The sequence below is a fragment of the Anser anser genome, assembly GCF_964211835.1.
Source record: "Anser anser genome assembly, chromosome: 17".
Classification (NCBI taxonomy): domain Eukaryota; kingdom Metazoa; phylum Chordata; class Aves; order Anseriformes; family Anatidae; genus Anser; species Anser anser.
In genome coordinates, this window is record NC_139738.1 from 3,709,357 (window position 1) to 3,730,648 (window position 21,292).

At 61.3% G+C, this 21,292-nt stretch overlaps 1 protein-coding gene across 11 annotated transcripts; it reads right to left on the bottom strand.

The window, feature by feature from the left end:
• Positions 1-1,496: 1,496 nt before the first annotated feature.
• On the bottom strand, positions 1,497-21,188 carry KLHL17 (kelch like family member 17). Of its 11 annotated transcripts, none has more exons than XM_083803230.1 (13): positions 21,035-21,188; positions 18,346-18,559; positions 18,074-18,249; positions 12,051-12,296; positions 11,561-11,682; positions 10,887-11,108; positions 9,956-10,072; positions 9,215-9,428; positions 8,958-9,147; positions 8,611-8,778; positions 8,179-8,267; positions 5,404-5,585; positions 1,497-4,835 (listed from the first exon to the last, which is right to left on the bottom strand). In XM_083803230.1, the coding sequence occupies exons 4-13, from the start codon at positions 12,259-12,261 to the stop codon at positions 4,365-4,367; spliced, it is 1,986 nt and encodes a 661-aa protein (XP_083659356.1). In that variant the 5' UTR covers positions 12,262-12,296; positions 18,074-18,249; positions 18,346-18,559; positions 21,035-21,188; the 3' UTR covers positions 1,497-4,364. The 11 variants fall into 11 exon arrangements, with proteins under 11 accessions (XP_083659356.1, XP_083659353.1, XP_083659354.1 ...); XM_083803227.1 differs by having other exon boundaries at positions 13,850-18,249; XM_083803228.1 differs by adding an exon at positions 7,057-7,130 and having other exon boundaries at positions 12,051-18,249.
• Positions 21,189-21,292: the final 104 nt, after the last annotated feature.

The window sequence follows — 21,292 nt, forward strand, 5'->3', positions numbered from 1 at the left end:
TGTTGGGCTCTGCATCTGCCCCGTCTGGGAGCCGGAGGAGCCCCGCGGGGACAAACGCAGCGCAGCCCCACGGAGCCGGTCGTACAGCCAGGCGCTGATAACAGACATGCCATAAAACCTGTCAAAGGCCTCCACACGGCTGACTTTCAAAACAGCCTCTTCCTTGCAGAGTTCATTAACCCTTTACGGCTGGGCAAAGCAGCCGGGCATCCCTCTGGGGACCCCTGCCAGAAAACCCCAACGTTTTATGCAGGGGCACTTCTGCAAGTTCCCTTCCCTCTCCAACAGCAAAGCCACGTCCCAGTGACTGCTGGCAGCCCCCCAAAATCACAGCCAGCAGCAACAACTGGTGTTTTTTTCAGGGAAAACTAGGATTCCTCCTAAGAGCCGTGCCTAACGCGATCGGCGCTGTGACCAGCAACGTGCCGTTCCCCCCGGCGTGTTTGCTCTAAAGAAAACCTTACAGCTCCAAACCTTACAGCTCCAAACCTTACAGCTCTAAACCTTACAGCTCAAAACCTTACAGCTCCAAACCTTACAGCTCAAAACCTTACAGCTCCAAACCTTACAGCTCAAAACCTTACAGCTCAAAACCTTACAGCTCTAAACCTTACAGCTCTAAACCCTACAGCTCCAAACCTTACAGCTCCAAACCTTACAGCTCCAAACCTTACAGCTCTAAACCCTACAGCTGCCCCCCTCCTGCTGCCACCAGTCCCGCTGGGCGCACGGGGCCGGCGGCTCCCCGAACCCCCGGGGCTCTGCTCCCAGGAGGGGCAGAAGCAGCCGGGCTCCAGCCTTTTGCAGCACCGCAGTTATTTATAGAAGCCCAGGACTGAGCCTAGAGAGCGGTGGGGAGGAGGGCAGGGCAGCAGCCAGGCGTGCCGCGGCCGCTGTGCACCGTCGGGGCTTTGCTGCAGGGGTAGGCTCACGCGCGCATGGGAAAATTCCCCTCCGGGCCCCCACGGGATGTGGTTACCCCTTGCCACGCAGCTTCTCCTTGCCCTTTTCACCCCCCCAACTCCTCAGACTGCCATGAAATGGGTTTGGCATTTTCCCCCCCCTAGCCAGCAGTGAGTGGCAGCAGCTCGTGGAGGCAGATCTGAGCCTTCCCCGCCGCCCGCATGGGGCCAGGCAGCAGCTCCTGCCCCCCGGGCAGGCGGCGTGAGACAGCTGGAGGTAAGGGAGGGTGGCTCTCGGCCGGTTTTCATTTCCACCGCAGGGGAAAGCTGTCAGCAGCGCTGGAGATCGGGACTCCTGGGGAGCCCCAAGTGGAATTTAAAGGCAGAGAGGGGTGTAAATCAGTCTGTCTTTTAAAGCCCCCGTGCCTCGGGCCGGGCTTTTCCCAGCGGGCTCCAGCACCGCCAGCATCTTTGCCTTGGTTTTGCTGTGGGGAGGACAGTCCCAGCCCTGCACCCTCTGCACGGGGCAATGCTACCTGTCTCCGTGCTCACGGGGCCAGGGAAGGGAGAAGAAAGGATGCAGAAGACAGGATCCTGTATTCAAGAAAACATCTTTATTGTACATGTTGGCTCGTATTGCTTGTATCCCCTCCCCAGTCCCACGTAGTGCAAAAAATTCAGAGAAACAGAGTTCCACATAAATAAGTCAGATAACTTACAGAGAAATCAAAGTGACGACGGGTTGACATGGCTAGACGGGGTCTGCCCACCGGGGTGGCCGAGCAAACCCCTGCCCCGTGTGGGGTCGGGGCTCCGACCACCCCGGCCGTCCCCCTGCAACACCCGAGGGGGGGTCGGTGGGCGAAGCACATCAACACACCCAGCCCGGAGCCGCCCCTCAGCCGGGGGAAACTCACGTGGGAAACGGCACGAGGGACGTTTGGGGCGAGACACCACTGAAGTAAAACCGGCAGAGGGTCGGGACGGTTCTCCTCCCGGCTCGGACAGGGTACTACGCACAGACGGACACACACACACACACAGACGCACATCCCCGCCGAGGCAAGGGGTGTGCAGCACCAATTCCAGCCCCGGGATCGCCCCGGGGCAGATGCTGACACCTCGTGTCCACACAGTGTGGGTTGGGGTGCTCTGGACCCCCGCAAGCTGCTGGGGAACGATTTCGCCCTTTCCTTCCTCCGTTTCCCGTTAGGGGAAAGCCGTGAGCACCTGCATAGTTAGGACGTCAGACACAAAAGGCTCCCTCCTCCCCAGGGTCCGGCGCAGCAGGCTCCGGGGTGGTATTGCTCAGGACCCAACCGGAGGGTGACGGGAGTCACGCTGCCCCTTTCCCTGACCCTCAGGAGGCAGGGCAGCATTGCACACCTTTTCTAGCGTAAATTGCAAAGGATTGCAGCTCTCCTTATCCCATTCCTTACGCTGGCCTCACCGTCCCAGCACCAGCCCCTGTCTGAGACTACCGTGAGGCTTTCAGGCTGATCCTCCTGTATAGGGGACCCTAAAGCCCAGGGCACCTCGAATGCGCTGGCTGAAACGAGCCCAGCAAAAGACTAAAATCCTGATGTTGCTTACAGGAACGGGAAGAAAAGGATCGAGGCCTCTCTCACGCACACTCGCACGCACACCAATGCGGATTTCACTAGTTCATCGTCACTGCACACAAAGCAGATTAATGCCACCACTTTTGGCAGCCCTACCGCCGTGCTGCCCAAGAGGCAACCTGCGAGAGCCTCCTGGCCACTTGCAGGGTGCAAATCTCCAGGAAGGGGAGAGCTGCTGAGCTGGGGCTGGCTCCAGCAGAGTCTTGGGAAGTGGCAGGGGAACAAAAGGCGGATTTCGAGTCTGTTCTGAGAAACAAAACGTCCTCCTCAGCCCGAGAAGCCCAGACTGTCTTGGGGGAGAGGCCAGGGGGAGAAGCAGTCTGGATTTTCAGGAGCAGCTGGTAATTTCAGGTGTCCAACTTTAGGCACTGTAAATGGGCTTGTAAAACATGCAGGCACCTGTCCAGGAGAAATCAGATCGCGGGACAAATCGCCTTAAGTTGGGGAGTCTCAAGCTCTCTTTCCACCCCAAGGAGAAGAGAAAGCAGGAAATCCCACGCCGCTTGAAAACTTAGGCCAGACACCACCACAAATGAGATGCGAGTCCTGTAAACGGGGAACAAGAAGGAGCGGGGGCACGCGGGTAAAGGCATTAAGTCTAAAACAAACAAACAGCCGGAGCATGCTCCAGTGCCCCATGCGAACACCGCTGAGGTACCAGGGGTTGAGTCTCTCCCCCGTAACGCGCACACCCTGCAGCACACGCGTCGAAATCGCACCCTAAGCAACCACCCAGGAGGTCCCACGGCACAGGCGGGTCTGGAAGGACAGGCTTGTGATTTGCAGGGCTAATTTATTCAACCTTTAGTTAAAGTGGCTGCTTAATTGCCAGGGAGTTGCTAATTGCACATGGTCCCTTCCATGCTGCTTTCGCTGTACATATGGTATCTCACACATGCACACACACCCACACGTCTTTAGAGAACGTCTTCCAGGACACAGTCATCATCTCATCAACAATTAAGAAAAGTAATTGCATCCCTTCTGCTGCCTTAAAAGCAGATGGGATGGGGAATACCGGGAGAGCGTAAACATAAAAGGATATGAAGTAATTAAAATTAAAATACTGGCACTCAAATTAAAAAAAGGTGAAAAATTAACACCCAAAAAAAGTAACACCAGGCAACCCTCCTCGTTCAGAAGGCCGGACCGTTCTCCTTCAAGAACCGAGACCCTCCCCACGAACCCGGAACCTGCTTTGCAGAGAGGGGAGCAGCAGCCAGGCCGATCTGTTCCCACCAGACCGTGCACCAGGAGCACGTGCGGGGAGCAGGCAGCCACGCGGCCGCTTGAACCCGGGCCATCGACCTGGGCACGATGCAAACAAGTCCAATCCACCCGTCTGGGGCCGCCCCAAAGGGACGGGCAGTTGGGATCCTTGGGAATGAGGTTGGGCCAGCTGAGCCTGGAAACACCGAGGGATCTGGATGCTGCATCCAGCTTTGTCTCCAAACTTCGCCTCCTCCGGGCCCTGTCCCTCAGCTGGGCTTCAGTCGTTTATTTTAAGGCATCAATTAGACACCATTGAGAACCATGCGGTGGCCTCAGAGTCTTTAACAGTGCACGATAGGCTTGGTAAAGAGTTTGGCTACAATGACATTCAGAGGAGCGCTTGCACACCCGGCCGTGGCCCTGGGAGGAGCGCCGCCCGCCTCTGGCACCCCACGGGACTCCGGGGAGCCTCCACGGCTGGCTGTGCTCGCCCGTGCGGCACCGGCCGGATCGTCTGAATCCAAGAAGCAGCAATGGTTTCGAGATTCCCCTCCCCAAAGGAAAATACACACCCCTCGGGAGGGCGGTGAGATGAGTCTGTGGACGGGGCGGAGAGCACCCCCTCTCCTCACCCCCCGGAAGGAGGGTGCTCCCCCGGGAAGCACATTTCTGAGCGCCGTGGGGGTCCCGTGCGTGCACCGAGAGCGGGGATGGCTCCGGGGTCCCTGGGGGTGCCGGGGCTGGAGGTGGCACCCGGTGCCTTCGCTCTCCTCCTATAACGACCGGCTGCCCCGCGGGGCGGGCCACGGCGGCCGGGTGCTCCGCCAGGCGCCCCTGTCCCCTTGAGGTAGGGCAGGTCCTGATCCTTTGTCAAAGGCTCGTCGAAGACACCGAGAGGGTGGGCGAGGAAGGGGGTGGGAAGTTGAGCAGTTCCAGCACCGCCACCCCCACGCTGCTCCGGCGGGTGAACATGCAGGAGGCTGCCACCCACTTGTTGGTGCGCGGGTTGTACTTCTCGATGGAGTTCAGGCTGGAGCTCCCGTCGTTGCCACCCACGGCGTACAGCCAGCCGTCCATGGCCACCAGGTCGTGGGTGCTCCTGGAAGGACCATGCAGAGACCACAGGGGTGTGAGACTCCAGCGCAGCACACGCGGGGTGCGGGGGAGCTCTGCCACCCCACAAAAGGGGGTGCCCGGCCTCACAAACGCCCCATGAAAAGAAACTGTGCGTTCATGGCAGAGAGAAGTGCAGAGCTTTGAGTCTTTCCCCTCACTCCCATATCCAATTCCCACTGCAGAAGTGCCATTTCTAAATAACAGGAGCCTAAAATTCTTGGACCTCCAAGCCTAAAATCCTCCCGCAGCCAAGCGACATCTACGTGGCCTCAGCCAGCTGCACCACCTGAATCTGTACAGCCATGCAGAGAGCCGGGAATAAATCCCTCAGCAGACAATGCCCGCTGCAGAATGTCCCTCCTGGCACACACGCACACCCCTAAATCCCCCGCAGAGCAGCAGGACGTGCGGGTTGCCTTTGTGCAGCAAGCACGGAGCCAGCCAGCTGCAGGGCCGGCCAGCCCCTGGGGCACGCTCTGCGGCGCGCCGCTCACCGTGCCAAGTGCGGCAAAGCTCTCGGAGGGACGAGCTCCTGGCCCCGAGCTCCTTACCTGCGGATGTTCATGGGCGCCACGCTCTCCCACGTGTTGGTTTTGGGGTTGTAGCGCTCCACGGAGTTCAGGCAGCTGGTCCCGTCGTTGCCGCCGGCCACGTAGAGCATCCCCTCCAGCACGGCCACCCCTGCGCTGCTCCGGCGGCTCAGCATGTTCGCAATGGGCGTCCAGGTGTTGATCTGGGAGGGGGAAATGTTTGCTCGTGAGCCACCGGTACGAGTCATCTTCCCCTCACCCCTGCTCTACCCACGCTGAGCTAACAGCCCTCCCCGCAGAAAACGCTTTTGGCAGGACCCCAGCTCTTTCCCCTTCATCCAAAGAGGTCAGGGCAACGGGCGAGCGAGGAGCAGCCCTCCCAGCACTGCTATTTGGAGCAGAGGCCACGAGCTGCTCGCACAGCCCCAGCAGCAGCGAGCTGGATTGCAGCACCGCTGGCTGCCGTCTCAGCCCCAGCCCCACAGGGCCAAGCCGGCTCTCCAGCTCGGCTGCGGGCAGACAAGAGCACGCCGCCCGCACGAGCTGCAAGCTAACCGTGAGCCTCCCCTTGCAAAAACCATTCTGGGGGCATCGCAGAGATGCCATGGGACGATGGAGGGTGGAGATCTCCGCTGCACGGGTTTGGTTTGCTCCTGCTGAAGGAGAGAGGCAAATTAATCGCTATCCACAGCTCCCAGGGGGAAGGTTTTTCTCCCCCTCTCCCAGCTAAGCACCTGGGAGGACTGTGAGCGCAGGGTTCTGGGACATTCCTGCGGCTCCAGAGGAGCTATCAAACAAACCCAGAGTTTGCAAATGAAACAAATCTCCAGCAGGAAGAAGAGCGAGGCACCAGGAGAGACCTCTGCCGACAGGCTCGGGAAAGCACAGCCCCAGCCGGCAGGAGCCCTGCCACCCCCGGAGCAGAGCCCTGTGCCAGGCCACCAGGCATGTCACAGCCGACCCAGGCGCGGGGACGGAGCTGTGGCTATTTCAAACCTCTACGAGGCGCGGCTGTGGCTTTACGGCTCACAGAAAACCTCCAGGACCTTCCCTTTGATCTTTTTGCAGCTCTGCAGCCTGCTGTAACGGAGCTGTGAGCCCCCAGACCCAGCACGCGTCCCCAGCCGACTGCAATCCCTGCTACGTGCCCTGGGTGAGCACGCAGCAAACACCTCGGGCTGGAAGCTGGGAGATGTGAACGGGAACCGTTCTTCCTAGAGAAGCTGAGCTGGCCTACGGGCACTGAGGATATGGAGGGATCTGGTGGTTAAAAACCTCAAAGAGAGATCTCAGAGGTGGGTGCAGGCTCATTTGCTCTGGGCTGCCCCCACGGATGCTCTGCCCCTGCGGAAGAGCTGGACGAGGGGTTGCTACTGCCCCATTTCACGGCTGCGCACGGGGACGTGCCGCCAAGGAGGCGGGCAGGTCTGTGCTGCCCGGGTTCAGCTGGGCACCCCTTCTGCTCCCCTCTCGCTGCAATACTTTGCTAGGACGTGGTCACATCTTAAACTACAGCAACCATCTGCTCCAAAACCACGCGCAGCAGATCTCTCGCCTTCTACTACATCCTCCAGCAGCCCGTGTGGCCCTTCTCTTTCTGCGGGGCCCCGTCAGACACCCACCACGAGGGGAGAAAGAAAAGAGGTTGCCAGGCACGCTTTCTCTCGGATTTACCTGGGGCTCATACTTTTCTACCGTGGCTAAGTGGGACGAGCTGTCATATCCCCCAACAGCATAGAGGTTGCCTTCTGCAAAGACAGTCAGACACACGCAGGAATCAGCTGAAGCCCCCCGGTCCCCGCATAATCCCCCACAAACGCCGCGTGGGGTGCCCCCATGGGTGCCCCCCGCTCCCCAGGGGGCTCGCACGGCTCCCCCCTGCCCTGTGGCACGGAGCCCTGTGAAATATTCATCGGGCAATCTCTCAGCCCCGCCGCAAGCTTCCCAAAGAGCTCGTCCGCCTGCTGCTTCCCGAGCTCCTCGTTACGGGAGCTGCGAGCGCTCCCCGCCAGAGCCACGGGATATTTTTAGCAGCGGAGGCTGGAGCAGGGGAAAGCCAATAAAGGCCGTGGCCGGCGGCGTGCGAGCCGGTGATGGAGGGGAGGGAACCTCTGAGTCAGCACCGAGAGCTGGAAGCAGGGAACGAGGCAGGGGAGAGGTGCCAGGGGACGCCTCGCAGCAGATGCTGGGATAAAGGGGAGCAGAGTGCTGCCCTGGCATCCCAACGGGGGTCCAGCTCAGGGGGGGAGTGGTATTTGCATTAACCCCAGAGCTGCACGAAGTAATGAGGTGGCCGCTTCTCCCACTACATCCTCCCTAAGGACAGAAGTCACTCGGCGGAGTCATGAGACATCGTGGCATGGCACCCCCAGCAGAGACAGGTTTGACCCTGCGCTACTGCTTGGATCGTCAGTAAGGGAACTGCCCCCTTGTCAAAAGGGAAAACCCATAAGGTGTCCTCTTCCCTTCGAGGGATGGGGGATCGTCCGCAGCCAGCCCTCGTGCTCCGAGCCAGAAGTGAGCACAAAGGAGCCGAGGAACAAGTCGTGGGGGCACTGGGTCCCCCGGGGAGCTGCCAGAACGTGCTGGAACCCAGCTACGAGGGAGGCTGAGGAGGAAGGCAAAGGCAGGGAGCGCGTCAGGACATAGCAGAGGGACGGCTGGGTTACCCGCACCCGCAGCCAGGGAACCTGCGGAAGGCGAGGCAGCGACTAGAACAGAAGAACATCAGAAGGAACCACCCAGAAACGCAAGAGACGGTCTGCACAGAAGCCAGGTCCTCGTGCCGTCACCCACCTAGCGTCGCCACCCGGACGTAGCGTCTCCTGGTGCTCATGGCAGCGATGGATGTCCAGGTGCCTGTCAGAGGGTCGTACCGCTCTGCGCTGCAGCAGGCAGGGACACAGGAACACAAGGTGTGACGCTGGCAAAGCCCGGGTCAAAGCCCCTTGACACAGCCTCGTGGGCAGCTCCCCAGAAAGCTTGGGAAAAAGGGAGGGGGAAAACGGAGGGGAGAACTAACAAAGGTCACGGGCTGTGGTGGCAGAGGGCTACGGGGTGCTTTTCCCCTGGGCCAAAGACACTGGAAGGCAGAGCTGGATTGCAAGAAATCTACGCCAGGGCCGGGCTTTCTGTCAGGAGCAGACAGCGGGGGCTCCCCAGGCACCCAGCGCCACGGACAGTGCATGCAAGAGCAACGGAGGAGCCCGCAGCAGGGCGATCCCCTACCTGTTCAGGCACGAGGCCCCGTCGTACCCCCCAGCAGCATAGAGAAGCCCGTGAAGCGCCGCTACGCCCAGGCAGCTCCTCCTGGTGCCCATGGACACCTCGGGCTGCCAGGAATTGGTGACGGGGTCGTAGGACTCCACCGTGGCCAGATCAGAGGTCCCGTCGTAACTGGAGGGGGAAAAAAAAAAAACAGAGGACGTGTGAGAGGCTGGGAAGCCTGGGTGTGCACTGGAGAAACCCAGGGCCTGGATCCCCGTCACCACCCCAGCTTCCTCCAAAGCTGAGAGCACAGACGGCTCTGTGCAGAGGTGGTGACAGCCCCCTCCTTGTCCCCCCGCCCTCCTTACCCGCCCACGGCGTACAGCTTGTTCCCGATGGCAGCCACGCCGACCCGGGCCCTGCGCGTCGACATGGAGGCCACCATGTGCCACCGGTCCGTCCGCGTGTCGTAGGCCTCGCAGTCCCCGTGGATGGCGAACAGGCTCCCCCCACCTGCGCACGGGACGGCAAAGCAGAGCACACAACAGTCCCAAGGCCCTGGGAAGCGGGTTTGCACGGCTATCCGCGCGCGGAAGGGGCGATCCCCTCCCCGGTGGTGCCTTACCCACAGCGAACAGCACGGTGCTGGCCCCCTCGCAGCGCCGTGGCCTCGTCCTGCTGTTGCTGAGGACCCCTCGCTGCTCCGGCATGAGGTGGTACTTGAGGGCTTCGATCAGCAGGTCCTTGCACTCCGAGTGGTGCCGCACCAGCAGCTCCGTGTCCACGTTGCTCATCAGGAAGTCGCGGCTCAGCAAGGGCAGCCGCACGCACTTCATGAGCTGAAGGGAGAGGGGTCACATCCCATCAGCGGGGTGGGAAGGATTTGGCTACTGTAGCCCCCATGCCACCCCTACAAAACCCTGGCATCCTGCTCGCTTGGCAGAACAGGCAGCTGGTGACAAAGCCAGCAATTCTGCCTTCATGCCCCTGCAGGGCTAGGAGCCCTCAGCCCAGCGGGACACGTCCCTCATCCTCTTCCAGCACTCATCCTGTGAGCAGTGATCCTCGCCACGGGGCTGCGGAGCCCTCCCGCACCCAGCGTGCCCATGGCAGGAGGCTCCAAGGTGCAGAGACACAGGCACGAGTTGAAAGAAGTCTCTGATTACGTTTGCCTGAGATTCTTGTTTGAGAACGCGTGGGAAAGCTCACGAAGTCTGCAGGCGGGGGCTGACCCCCCTCTGCTGCCCACACCCTGCCCGGTGCCGGGGCCACCCTGCCCTCCGGCCACCCCGCAGCGTCCTCCAGCCGCGTTCCCACCCCGACAGACGCTGGGAGCTGGCGGGTTGAACCCAGCAGACTCCCTCACCCTGGGGACGTGCTGCCTTCTGCTGTCCACATCGTGCTTGACCCAGCTGAGCACAGCCCGGTACACCTCCTCCTCCGACGGCACGTTGAGGCTGTCACTGGAAATGAGGTCCAGCACCTGCAGAGAGGGACGGAAAAGGCAGGTGTCAGCTGGCGCAGCGCCGGAGCAAGGGATTTATCCCCACAGGCAGGTGAGCGGCCAGCGGAACAGCGCTGGCAGGGGCAGAGAGCAGCCTCCCGCAGGTGCTGGTGGCCGAGGGGTGCACGGCCACTGGACGAAGGATCCGCAGGGCAGCTGGGTCCCCGCTGGCAGGCGGGTGCAGCTCCCCCTCCTTGCAGCACGGGTGTGGAGCCAGCTCTGCCCTCGGCCACCCTCCTTGGCTCGTTCCCCCCCCGCCTTCTGTGTCTGAAGCTGCTGTAGTGCCTGACACTTCCAATAAGCATCAGCGAGCTCAGGCAGACGACTCTGCCCGCACGCGGCCCTTCAATATTTCATGGGAGGGAGCCAGGTGCCCTGGCTGTTCCCAGCAGGCTCGCTTCGCCTGCCAAAGGATGACAGAGCTGGAGCAGGTGGAGAAATGCTCCCTCCCCTCTGCCCCGAGGACGGACAGAGGGAGATGTGCCCCTTGTGCTCCCGGGCAGAGGGCAGCGCACCCAGAGCTCACGTGGCGAGCAGCAGCACCAGCAATTATCCTCCCTGCTAGCCTCCCGTCCCTATTTCACAGGGGATTAAGCTCGCTCTCTGACAGCACTCCTCCACGTATCGTTTCCCCATCAAACAGAAAGGACCAAAGCACGGATTCTGGCTACATTTCCCCGCCAAACCCCTGTCCCCTCTCTGTGGGCCCCTCGGGCTCCTGGCTGTGCCTTCCAGGACAGAGCAAGAAAAGCCTCGCCAGGCCCGCACCTTCACGTCTCCAGCAGGACCTCACCTGTTTGAGGGGCAGCAACATGAACTCCTCTGTCTTGGACACCTCCACGAAGTGCTGGAGGACGTACTTGTGGGCAGACTTGAGGAGGTCGCTGCAGGAGTGCGTGTCGGCAAAGCCCCGGATCCCCAGGCAGTTGGATGGGTCGAGCTGGCTCAGGAGGAACTTGCAGCAAGCATCCCGCACACCATTGAGCTGAAGCAGGCTGGCAGCGGGAAGAAGTGTCTGGCAGTGGAAAAGAATGGGGAAAAAGGGAGTTTCCAGGGCAAGGAAACACCATTTTCACCCTTGTCCCACTGCAGGTCAATGGCAGAACAGGTTTACTGAGCGGCTTCATGCACACAAGCACATAGAGGACAGAGTATTCTCTGTTTCCAACAGGACTGAGTTTAAGAAGAGCCAAGAAGGACACCCACGATACCCCAGAGGGATAGGAAATGCCAGGAGAATGGCAGATGCTCGGGGCTAGAGCTGCCCGTTGCCATATTGCTTTAAGGAAGCAGTTGCAGAAACCCCATCTCTGGGCTCAGGAGGGCAGAGGAACTCCCTGACCACTGCTGAACGCGGGTGGCATCACAGAACGACAGCTGAAAGTCCCGAGCAGAGGGCGAGAAGATCCCCAAGAGGTAAGCCTCAAACAAGCTTTGTGGAGAGGGTGGATTTGGGGAGGCTCCTACCTGCACGTTGCCCTCGCCCACCACGATCTCAGCCGTGTAAGCGTACTGCACCAGCTGCTCCAGGGCCTGCGGGTCGATGTCGTGCAGCGTGACGTGGGTCTGGCGGCTCTCACTCATCTCATCTGGGGCAACACACGAACAAAGTCCCTCAGCGGGAGGGAGCGGACCTGGCTGTATATGGAACAAGCCACATCCACAGCCCGGCATCACGGCCACGGAAGGTCTCCTGCCCACTTCTCCGCGGGGAGAAGCAGCAGGGAACGGGGTCCACGTCTGCAGGATGGGCATCAAGGTACCTGAGAAGGGGATTACGGGCAAACCGCTGCACGGAAGGGAGCCAAATGAGGAATGCACTTGCTCACCGAGATGATACACAGGCATCATCCTTCCACAAGGCAGGAGCAGGGCAGAAAGGGAAGGGGATTGTGGAAAACAGATGGTTTGAAGAGCTGGGATACCGTGCCACGGAGAAGAGAGGAAGACTACTTGCTTGTGAACATGGCGTGGAAGTACGGGCTGCAGGACGCCAGCACCACCTTGTGGGCCTTGATCTCCTTGGTGCCCACGTGGAGCACGATGTCGCAGAGCAGCCCGCGCTGCCGCATGCGGTTCATGCACACGAAGGCGTCGTGGTAGTGCCGCTTGGAGTTGTGCGAGATGCTGTGGCCGTCGCGGTTGAGGAGCTGCACGCCGCCTTCCATGGCTGCGGGTGGTGGGATCTCTCTTCTCGGTGTCGCTGATGGGGGGAGAAACAAAGCATTACCCAGAACAGCTCTAGACCCCGATGATTCCCATGGCTCCCTCCTCAAAGACCCCAAGCAAGACCAGCTCCTGGCAGGGAAACAGCACCCTGCTCCTGAGCAATGGGGAGGGGACGGTCCCTGGAGGGACACGAGTCGTGCAAGGTGACGCTGAGGCTCTTCGCTGCTCTGTGGCAGTGCTGACACCCAACGCTTCCCTGCTGGGCTCATCTCTGGATCAATACCCTCCTCCCCGCCTTCAGGAGGGCACTGCTCTGTGTATGTGATCCCGCTGGGTTTCCACGAAGCTACACCGCCTCCAAATCAGCCTGACCGTGTGCATCTCCGTCCCATCAGCAGCACTGATCTCAGAAGTGCCACCAGGGCTTGCCAGCCTTGCGTTGATCAAGCGCATTTTAAATAAGCCACTCGAGACAGCGAACACGACAACCTGGGTCAGACTGAACAAGTAACAACCAGGGAATGCCGCGGTCCCAGATGCAAGGGGGGCGTTACGGACCACAGCCCTCTGAGCGGTGCTTGATCTCTTCCTGCTTCCAGAAGGCGCCAGGAGGTTTGCAATGCACCTGCCTTCAGAAGGTAAGCCCAAAGAACTGCCCAAAAACAATTCAGGAGGACGAGGCAGAGGGCAAAGGCAATCGCAGCACAGAGCGGCACAGCCTCAGCACAGAGCCCTGCAGATTTGGGGTTCAGTTCTCTCTTTTTTATATTTCAAGCTTCTTTTGGGACAAAGACTGAGCTTTCCTTTACAGGAACAGGGGACACATGCTTTAAAATGCTGGTCTCACTGCCCCCACGTGTCCTCTAACCAGGCACATCCAACCCCAAGGCTGCCCCGGACCATCCTGCCGCAGCTCCGGTCCCAATGGGCAGCGGGGGCAAAGCAGAGCCCCGAGCCCCCCTGCACCATCCCCGGCTGATGTTGTCCTTCCAGCAGCTGGCCCTGGGCTTCAGGCAGTGCTTGTTTGACGAGGAGGACGGGACGGACAGACAGCAAAGGACAGAGACACCGACCGAGCGGCCAGGACCCGATGCAGAGCTCAGCCTGTGCGCACGCCTCTGGGCACGCGGGGAGCAGCAGCGTGAGCTTGCTGAGCTCTCAGAAAACAAAAAAATGCCTAAACAAGGGCATTTATTTGTGCAAAGATGTTTCTTTTTTTTTTCCTCCTTTCCCTGCCGTGAGCATCTAGGCTCCTGCCTGCGTTTCGAAAGGCATTTGGCTGCCTCCCTGCCAGCGGCACCCAAAGGCGAGCTGGGGGAGCGGGGAGGGAAGAAGAGAGCAGCAGGAGGGAGCCGGGGGAGGCAGCAGGAGAAAAAAGGCAGCTGGGAGGAAGAAAGCCAGCGTGCTGCGCTCATCGCCTGCCCCCGCATCCCTGCGGCGAGAGAATCCCCTCCGCCTCCCTGCTCCTCGCGACACCTCCACGTCGCCAGCCGTGCTCGGCCTAAAAATAGAAGCCCACCACGCTGTGCCTGCTCAGCCACGAAAGCAGCCATCTATTCATTTTTAAATAGCAGTTGTATCACGTACTAGAGTCTGGGGGAGGGAAAAAGATGAATAAACAGCTTTTCTGAGCAGGAGGGAGGCCTGCGATGCCCTCTTCTCCGCGCATCATCGGTGCGATATGAGATTCCCCATCGCAGTGACAGTGAGGAGGACTCACGGGCACACAGCGAATGCTTCCCAGCAGTGAGAGCAGGATGCTGCTGTGCCCTTGGAAGGGAAGAAGATCCCAAGCGTTAACTGGCCTTCCCCTCCCGAGCCCCTCAGCTGAGCTTTCAGAAAGCTGCGATGTCCCCGGGGCGCCCCATTTGCGCCGGGTAACGCGCGCGGGCACCGCGGGGAGAGGTGCCTGCACGAAGGCACTTCAGCATCTCTCCGGGCTCAGCAGCTCCCTTCCCAGACCTGGTTTAGTGGCAGAGAACAGACACCGCTTCTCCTTTATTCCCCTTCCTAGCCGCAAGCCTGATTCTCTGTGCGATGACGCCCCACCGAGCACACTGCTCCCCATCGCTACGGCAGCGGTGCCCCGGCTGTAACCGAGAGCCCCCACCCCGAGCACCGCTAGGGCACAGGGCAGGGGAGGAGAGGCGAGCAGGGAGCTGGGATTGCTGCTCGGCGTGCTGGCAGGCTCGCGAGGACGCTGTGCCTCCCCAGGCAGGCTGGAGGGCAGCGCACGAGGCGGCTCCAGCAGCGGGGAGAGAGGGCACGGCGGGCTGAAGGTCACCGCGATGCCGCTGCATCTCCAGCTCCAGCCATCAGATGCATTTCCAAGGAGGGTCGGAAGTCCTGGGCTCTCTTCCCAGCCCTGCCACTGAGTCATTGCGTGACTTTGGGCAAGTACAAACGCAGGCAGTGACAAGGGGGACGTTATCTTTCCCTGCAGTGAGCCTCTGAAGGGCTCAGCGAAGCCCCACCGGTGCCCCCCTCGCCCCTGCGGCCCCGTGCAGCGCCGAGCAGGGAGCAGCGCCCGAGGGAGACCCCATCCCAGCCACCCCAGTGCCACCGGGATCCCAAGAGCATCCCCAGCCCACGGGACAGTCCCTCCCTTAGCGTTTTCACAGGGAAACAGCTCCTGCAGAGCCTCCCCGCCTCCCGGCTGCGTGCATCAGCGCACGCAGAGGTGAATCACGACAAACCCTAGGAGGCTGATTTGCTGTGCCAGGGGGCCCTCGAGCAAGGTGCTGTGCCTAGGAGCACCGCACAGGCTCACACTCGCATTTAAAATGCCAGAAAATCACCAGCCACGACCACCTTACATGATAAAAGCGCCGAGCTCTGCAGGGTTATTGAAGCAGGCAGGCTGGCAGCTGATGCCCTGCTCCACGGGTTGTGCCCCGCAGGCACCGTGGGGAAGGGTCCCCATCCCAAAACGTGGACGCCACCGGCACGGGTCTGGCTTAAGGCTTGCAGTGGGCACAGGGCCCCTGTCCTCCTTCTGCTCTGAAACGACTCGTTCCCGTCAGAGATCCTCTGCTTTAACCAGCCAGGATAAAAATCGGTGGGGGGAAAAAGGGAGAGGACGCCCCACCGCTGCTCCCGCTGCTCGCCGAGCTCCCAGCCTCGCCGGCAGCGCTAACTATTCCTCATTTCCTCGTGAAGCCTCGTTCCCAGGAAATGAAGGGCTGCGAGCCCGGCGAAGATATAATTAACGGGGAACGGCGCCTGGACCGCGAGAGACAGCGAGGCAGTGTCCAGGGCTCCGGCGGGGGGAAGGAAACACAAGCCCACTTTTGTGGAGCACGCGGCGGCCTGGGCGCACGTGTTCCGCAGCGGCTGTAACGGATGCGGTGGCTGACTTGTAATAACTCCTAGGTTATGACAGAATTAAAAAAAATAAAAAATAAAAAAAAAAAAGAAGGCGTTTGTTTGGCTCCTATGCGACAGAGCGTGGCCGTGCATAACGGCTCCGTTAATTAATGCAAATGATCCCTGCCCAAAGGGAGGCCTGTTCTCTTCGCACAAAAAAAACCAAAAAAACAAAAAACATATTTTGCCGAGAGTGAAAAGAAGCGTGCTGAGCGATAAACAGGGAACAGAGCATCCTCCCGGGAGAGGCTCGGAGGCTGCCCTTTCCCCAGGAAGGCCCTGCAGAAAGGCTTTTTGTTGGCGGCCCTGGATGGGGATTTTATGCGCGCCGGGCCAGCGAGGAGACATCCTGTGCAGCTGGCCGGGTGCTGGGGACAAGGTGCCGTACCCTCCCCTAAGGCGTGATATTCCCCAAGGCCTGACGCACTTTATGCCCAAACCCATCCCTCCCACGGGTGCCCTGTCCCTGATATCCCCGTGCCCCTTTTCTGGGAAACCAGCCCCACAGCCCTGCTTTGGGGCACGCGCAGCAAGGCTCGCCCTGGGCCAGGGCAAGGGCACGGACCCTGGGGAGGAAGGAGCTGGCGGCGGGGTCAAAAAGGAAAGAATTGGTGCTTCCGAGTGCACTCTCCTCTCCCCTACACCATCCCTCGGCATTTTTATTTGTAGCCCCTCCGAGAGGGCTCCCAGGCTGTTCCCAGCAGCAGCCTCCTGCACGCAGCACTCAGCAAGGAGCCCGGACACCCAGCACGTGGTAAAACTCGGGGAAAGGGATCAGGGACCCCCAAAAAGGGGGCACGGGGAACCCCTGGGTGTGCACAGCATCGCAAGCAGCTTCTTCTTCCCCCCTCCCGGAGCAGGGAGAGGATGTGCTCCTGTGCTCCCGGGGACTGCTCCTTGCCTTCAGCAGTCATAAGACACGACCAGCTGAGCCGGCAGTAACAATAGCTGCCGTTGTGCTGCCGCAAAGTGAGAGCACCGCGGGGGCACGGACCAGCACCCAGGCATCCAGCTGGGAACGCTGACGGCCCGCCGGCAAATTTTCCCCTTCCTCGGGGCTTTGTGGAGGTCCCGTTAGGCGCAGGGCTCCTCCGCGCTGAGCCGGCCCTTTTGGAGAATCCCCTCCGTGGCTCTGAAGCCTCTGAAGAGAAGCTTTAGGATGACTAGCAGTATTTTTTGCGTCAGTAATCCTCTTGCAGCAGGCACCTCGGAGACGCCGGGGCTGTTTTCACAAGCTACAGCAGACGGACTCCCCCTGCCCTTCCTGCCCCAACTCGGGTATCCCAAATTTCCTGCTCCTTTCTGAGGTCCTGGCACGGCTGATTACAGAATATAACTGCACGCCCACCTCCCCCGCTCCCTTCTCTGCAACAAACACAACCGAAGCGGGTTGGAAATCCTCCAGTCGTCAAACACCCGGGGCTGAGAGGCAAAGCAGGCACTAAACCTGGGCGCTTGTCCCCAAAAAGGGCCGTCCCATCACAGACAGAACCCCCCGTGCCCTCGGTTAGAAATTCACTCCGTCCTCCCTCCCACCCTCCGCCTGCGTCCCGGGAGCCTGAGCGGACACCGCGAGCACGCAGCAGCTCATGCTCGGTCCTTTTACCCAAGGTTAACCGGGTGCTCAGCCCAGCAGAGCCCACGTTACGATGGTGAGGAAGCAGAGGGCCCTGGCGGCTCAGCACCAGCTGCTCCGAGCTGCGGATCCAGCCGCCGCGATTGATTTACGGCAGTAAATACCTACAAAATAAGCCCGCACGGAGGTCAGGACGGCAACTACCGACGGAAATACGGCCTAACGGGGCAAGGAGCTGGCCTTCCTGGCACCAGCTCTGCCTCGGGAGGGACCAGCGATGGGGAAGCTGGCGGGTTCGGGCAGCCAGACCGAGGGCTCGGATGCCTCGTGCCCCTCTCCCGGCTCCCGATGAGCGCCGTGGAGGGCAGGAGCACGGCCAGAACGCAGGGCTGTGATAAACCGCAAGGACAGACAGCAGCTATGAGCATGCACATCAATCCCAATCCCTTCACCCTCCCCTCCTCTCCCTCCGGGGCTGGCTGTGGCACCCGCTGTCGGCACACACACACACGCGTCCACCTCCTGTCCCCCCAAACCCTCACGCCGTGGATCCCGCGACCGGTGGAATAAATCTGCCGAGAGCCGGCCTGCAGGGGCACCACAGGCAGCGCTGAGTCTGCAGGGCTGAGAATCCCCAGCTCTCGGTAGGGTGTTTTTTTTTTTCTTTTTTTTTTTAATGAATTAGGCATAACTGACACGCACTGAATCCTCCTGTCTAGACATCTGCAGAGAAGTGACAAGCTGCCAGAGAGGATGTGGAGCCTTGGCAAGGGGGCGGGGAGGGCAGGGGAGAAGCGCGCACGATTGCCAGCTCTCCAGCACAGGCAGAGCGCTGGCTTCAGGCAAAGAAGGGCATTCAGCACATTGACCTAGTCGGTGCCTTTCAGCAGCTCAGCGGGCTGTAATCAATAGGTTCTGGTGCACGCGGAAGGCTGGAGGTCTCCTCTCATTGAAGCTTCTCTTCCCATTTCTCCGGGGGCGTTTTGTCCGGGAACCCAGCACCAAGTTGCTCCCAGTTTATCCCAGTTCATCATCAGAAGCAAATCTGCTCAGAGAAGGGGGTGCAAGGCAGAACCTCAGCACCAGGATATTCCCATAACTAAAAGAGGAAGGTTTTTAGCCCAGCTCGCCTAGTGCCTACCTGGGCAAACGCCCTTCTCATGCACCCTCTTCAACTCCTCCCGCAGACAGCTCCCACTGCAGCCTTCGCCTTCGGCGTCTTGCAGAGAGGGGACGGCAGCAGCTCCAAGCAGGACCGCGCGGTTGAGGGACGTAGGGGCGTCTGTGCTGACATTTGGGTCACACCAAGCGATCGGGTGTGAGGGCCAGGACCCGAAGAGTTTTGGCTTCCCATACTGGGAAGAAACAAGAAACGGAAAGTCAACTGTAAAGATGCCTCGAGGTGCTCAGCGAAATGCGCAGGTCTCCAGCTGCAGCGAGGCCGGGCAGCAGTTCCCAGCGCAAAGTATCCCAAAATCCAAACAAAATCTAAGCCCTCAGCTTCCACCAAGGGCTGGAAACGTCCTTATTGCCCCTTCCTAGCACCCCGCAGCAGAAAAGGGAGAGAAGCCGCTGTCAGACCAGGTGCTAGTTCACGGCCCAAGCAGTGTCACACCTCCACACGTGGGCATGGAGCAAGTCTCCAGGCAGCAAAGAGCACTAATTAACAGCTGCTTAAGCACTGCCCATCAGTGTGGCGCTGCTGACCTCCCCCGTGAGGCACATCTCCGTCCCCACCTCGCTTTTCAGGCAGGTGAGCAGAGACGAGACCGGAGCTCGGGGCACCCGGAGGCAGCCCTCTGGAGCCCTCGTGTCCTTGCCACTTGTGGGAGAGGGCCGCAAAATGCTTCCTCCTGGGCAGGCGTTTGGGGGACAGAGGACGTTCGGCCTAAAGCGGGGCCGGGGAGAGATGGAAGCAAGGTGGGGATGCAGGAGAGGCCAGGAGACCGGCCATCACGGGTGAGGAGCCATCTCTGACCGAACCAGGTCAGGTCTGAGGTAGAGACCAGGGAAAACTCCCCAAAACCACTCGCTGGGGAAGCTGTGAAGGACCGGCCATCACGCAGGGTCCCAGATGCTGGGAGCTGGAGCCGAAGAAGCTCAAATTCCTGCCCGTGAGGGGTCGCATCCTGCACGGCAGGCAGCGGGGCCTGCGGGCCGGACACTCAGGGGGAGGCCTCCCCTGCCTCTGGGGCCGGAGACAAAGCGACGGGACCCGAGAAAATACAGGAGCCAGAGCTCAGACTTAAGCCAGGCTGTGTGATTTTTGGGCTGCTGGGCCTGCAGTGCGCCGAAGCAAGACCAGAAGAGGCCCCTCGGCGGACCTGCGGCCTTCAGGGCACGCCTCCTCGAGCCCCAGGCTGGTGCTGAGGACAGCAAGGACCGAGGGCACGAGGCGGGCTGGGAAGAGAGGTTTCTTTGCCCACCAAGCTGCCCTCGGCCGACAGAAGGGACGACCAGGGACCTTCCTGGTAACCCCAGCCACGAAGGAGCGACTCCATTCGGATCCTGGACTACCAAGCCGAGAGGTTGGGCTACTGCCACCCCTGCCGGCTCCCGCTCTGCTCTGATTTGGATGCTGCTTGCCTGGTGAGCTCTCAGGAAAGAAATTCACATCTTTACACCCAAGACACCCAGGACACTGCCTTGTTGAAGACATCTCCACCGGATGCTCCCGGATCAGGAGGGAAACTTCCACGGAGGTGATCGCTCGGCTGCAGCGCCCCTAACCACCAGGCCTTCGTGCCACGGCAGCACACCGGGGCCGGGGTGCCTGCAGCACCTCCATGTCCCCGTCCTTGTCCAGCAGCGCACGTTCTCCTCCGAACACCCTTCTTGTCCGCCAGCAGAAGCGACGGCCGGGGTTACTTTTAAGAAAACCCTGCCTGAGCTCAAAAAAATTAAGATAGCGGATAACCTTCCCACGTGGGGTCCGCGCAGCACGGAGGAACCAGAGTCCGAAGGCACGTGAGGTTGCCTACAACATCTCGCCTTCCTTACAGCCATCGTTCCTAAAACCAGCGCCGCGATACCCGCTGGGGCCCGAGCCCCTTCTAATCGGGATCGTAACGGACCCGAACGCTGCCACAAACCTGTCGGGGGGTCCCCATCCTTCCTCCCTTCCCCCCCCCCCCGCCCCAGGCTCCCTCCAGCCGATGGTTCTGCTCACCTCTGCCAGCCGCCGGCACCCTCCCGGTGCTCCCGGGATGCCCGCGGTGCTGAATCACCCCGGCAGCACCCTGCCTCCTCCCGGGGACTGCCCCGGGACACCGAGACCCCCCCCAAAAGCCGGGCCACCGTTTGTGCCCCTTCCTGACCCCGCACGGCACCGTGGCCATGCGGGGAGCGGGGCAGCCCCCGAACACTACCGGGGGGCTGCCGAATCCCACCCCCCACCCCGGCACCGAGCCGCGGTTGCCCCAGGCCCGGGGATGCCGTAGCAGGGAGGACGGCTCCCGCCGCTCACCGCAGAGGCCAAGAGGGAAAAAATAAATAAATAAATCCCCAAACCCGACGCCTCCCCCCCCCCCCCCCGTTCCCCCGAGGTACCGGGCTTCTCCCGGTGCCCTTCACCCCCCCCCCCCCGGTGATGAGAGGCCGGTGGGTTACCGGGAGCACAGCCGGGATGGCTGCACACGGCGGGGGCACACCGGATTACCCCCAGCTCCCAGCCCCGCCGCCACCGCCGGTTCCCCGGGGCCGCTGCGGGCTGGGCACGGAGCCGCCGCCGCCAGGCCCCGGGGGGGGGGCTCCCCCCATACCCCTCCCGGTCCCGGTGCGGGGGAGCAGGGCCGGTCCCGGCGCTCCCCGCGGCCCCCGGTGCTACTCACGGCTCCCGGTCCGGCCCCGCCGCGCTCCCGGTGCCGGTGCCCGGTGCTGCGGGCTCCGCTCTGCCCGCGCCGGCCCCGCGCCGGGGCGGGGCTGGGGGCGGGGCTGGGGGCGGGGCTCGGCGCCGGGCTGCGGAGGGACCGGGAGGGGGCTCCGCCCGCGGGGGGGGCGGGGCTCCGCTTCGGTGGGCGTGGCTAAGACGCTGGTGGGCGTGGCCAAGGCATCGGTGGGCGTGGTTAAGATATTAGTGGGCGTGGTTA

Bases quoted from the DNA above. Each gene is read 5' to 3' on its own strand.
- KLHL17 (XM_083803221.1), bottom strand. From the start codon at position 12,531: ATGAGCCCAGCAGGGAAGCGTTGGGTGTCAGCACTGCCACAGAGCAGC. The intron at 8,268-8,610 runs GTAGGGGATCGC...TGCCTGCTGCAG, and splicing joins GGGGCCTCGTGCCTGAACAG to CGCAGAGCGGTACGACCCTC. The intron at 4,836-5,403 runs GTAAGGAGCTCG...TGGTCCTTCCAG, and splicing joins GCGCCCATGAACATCCGCAG to GAGCACCCACGACCTGGTGG.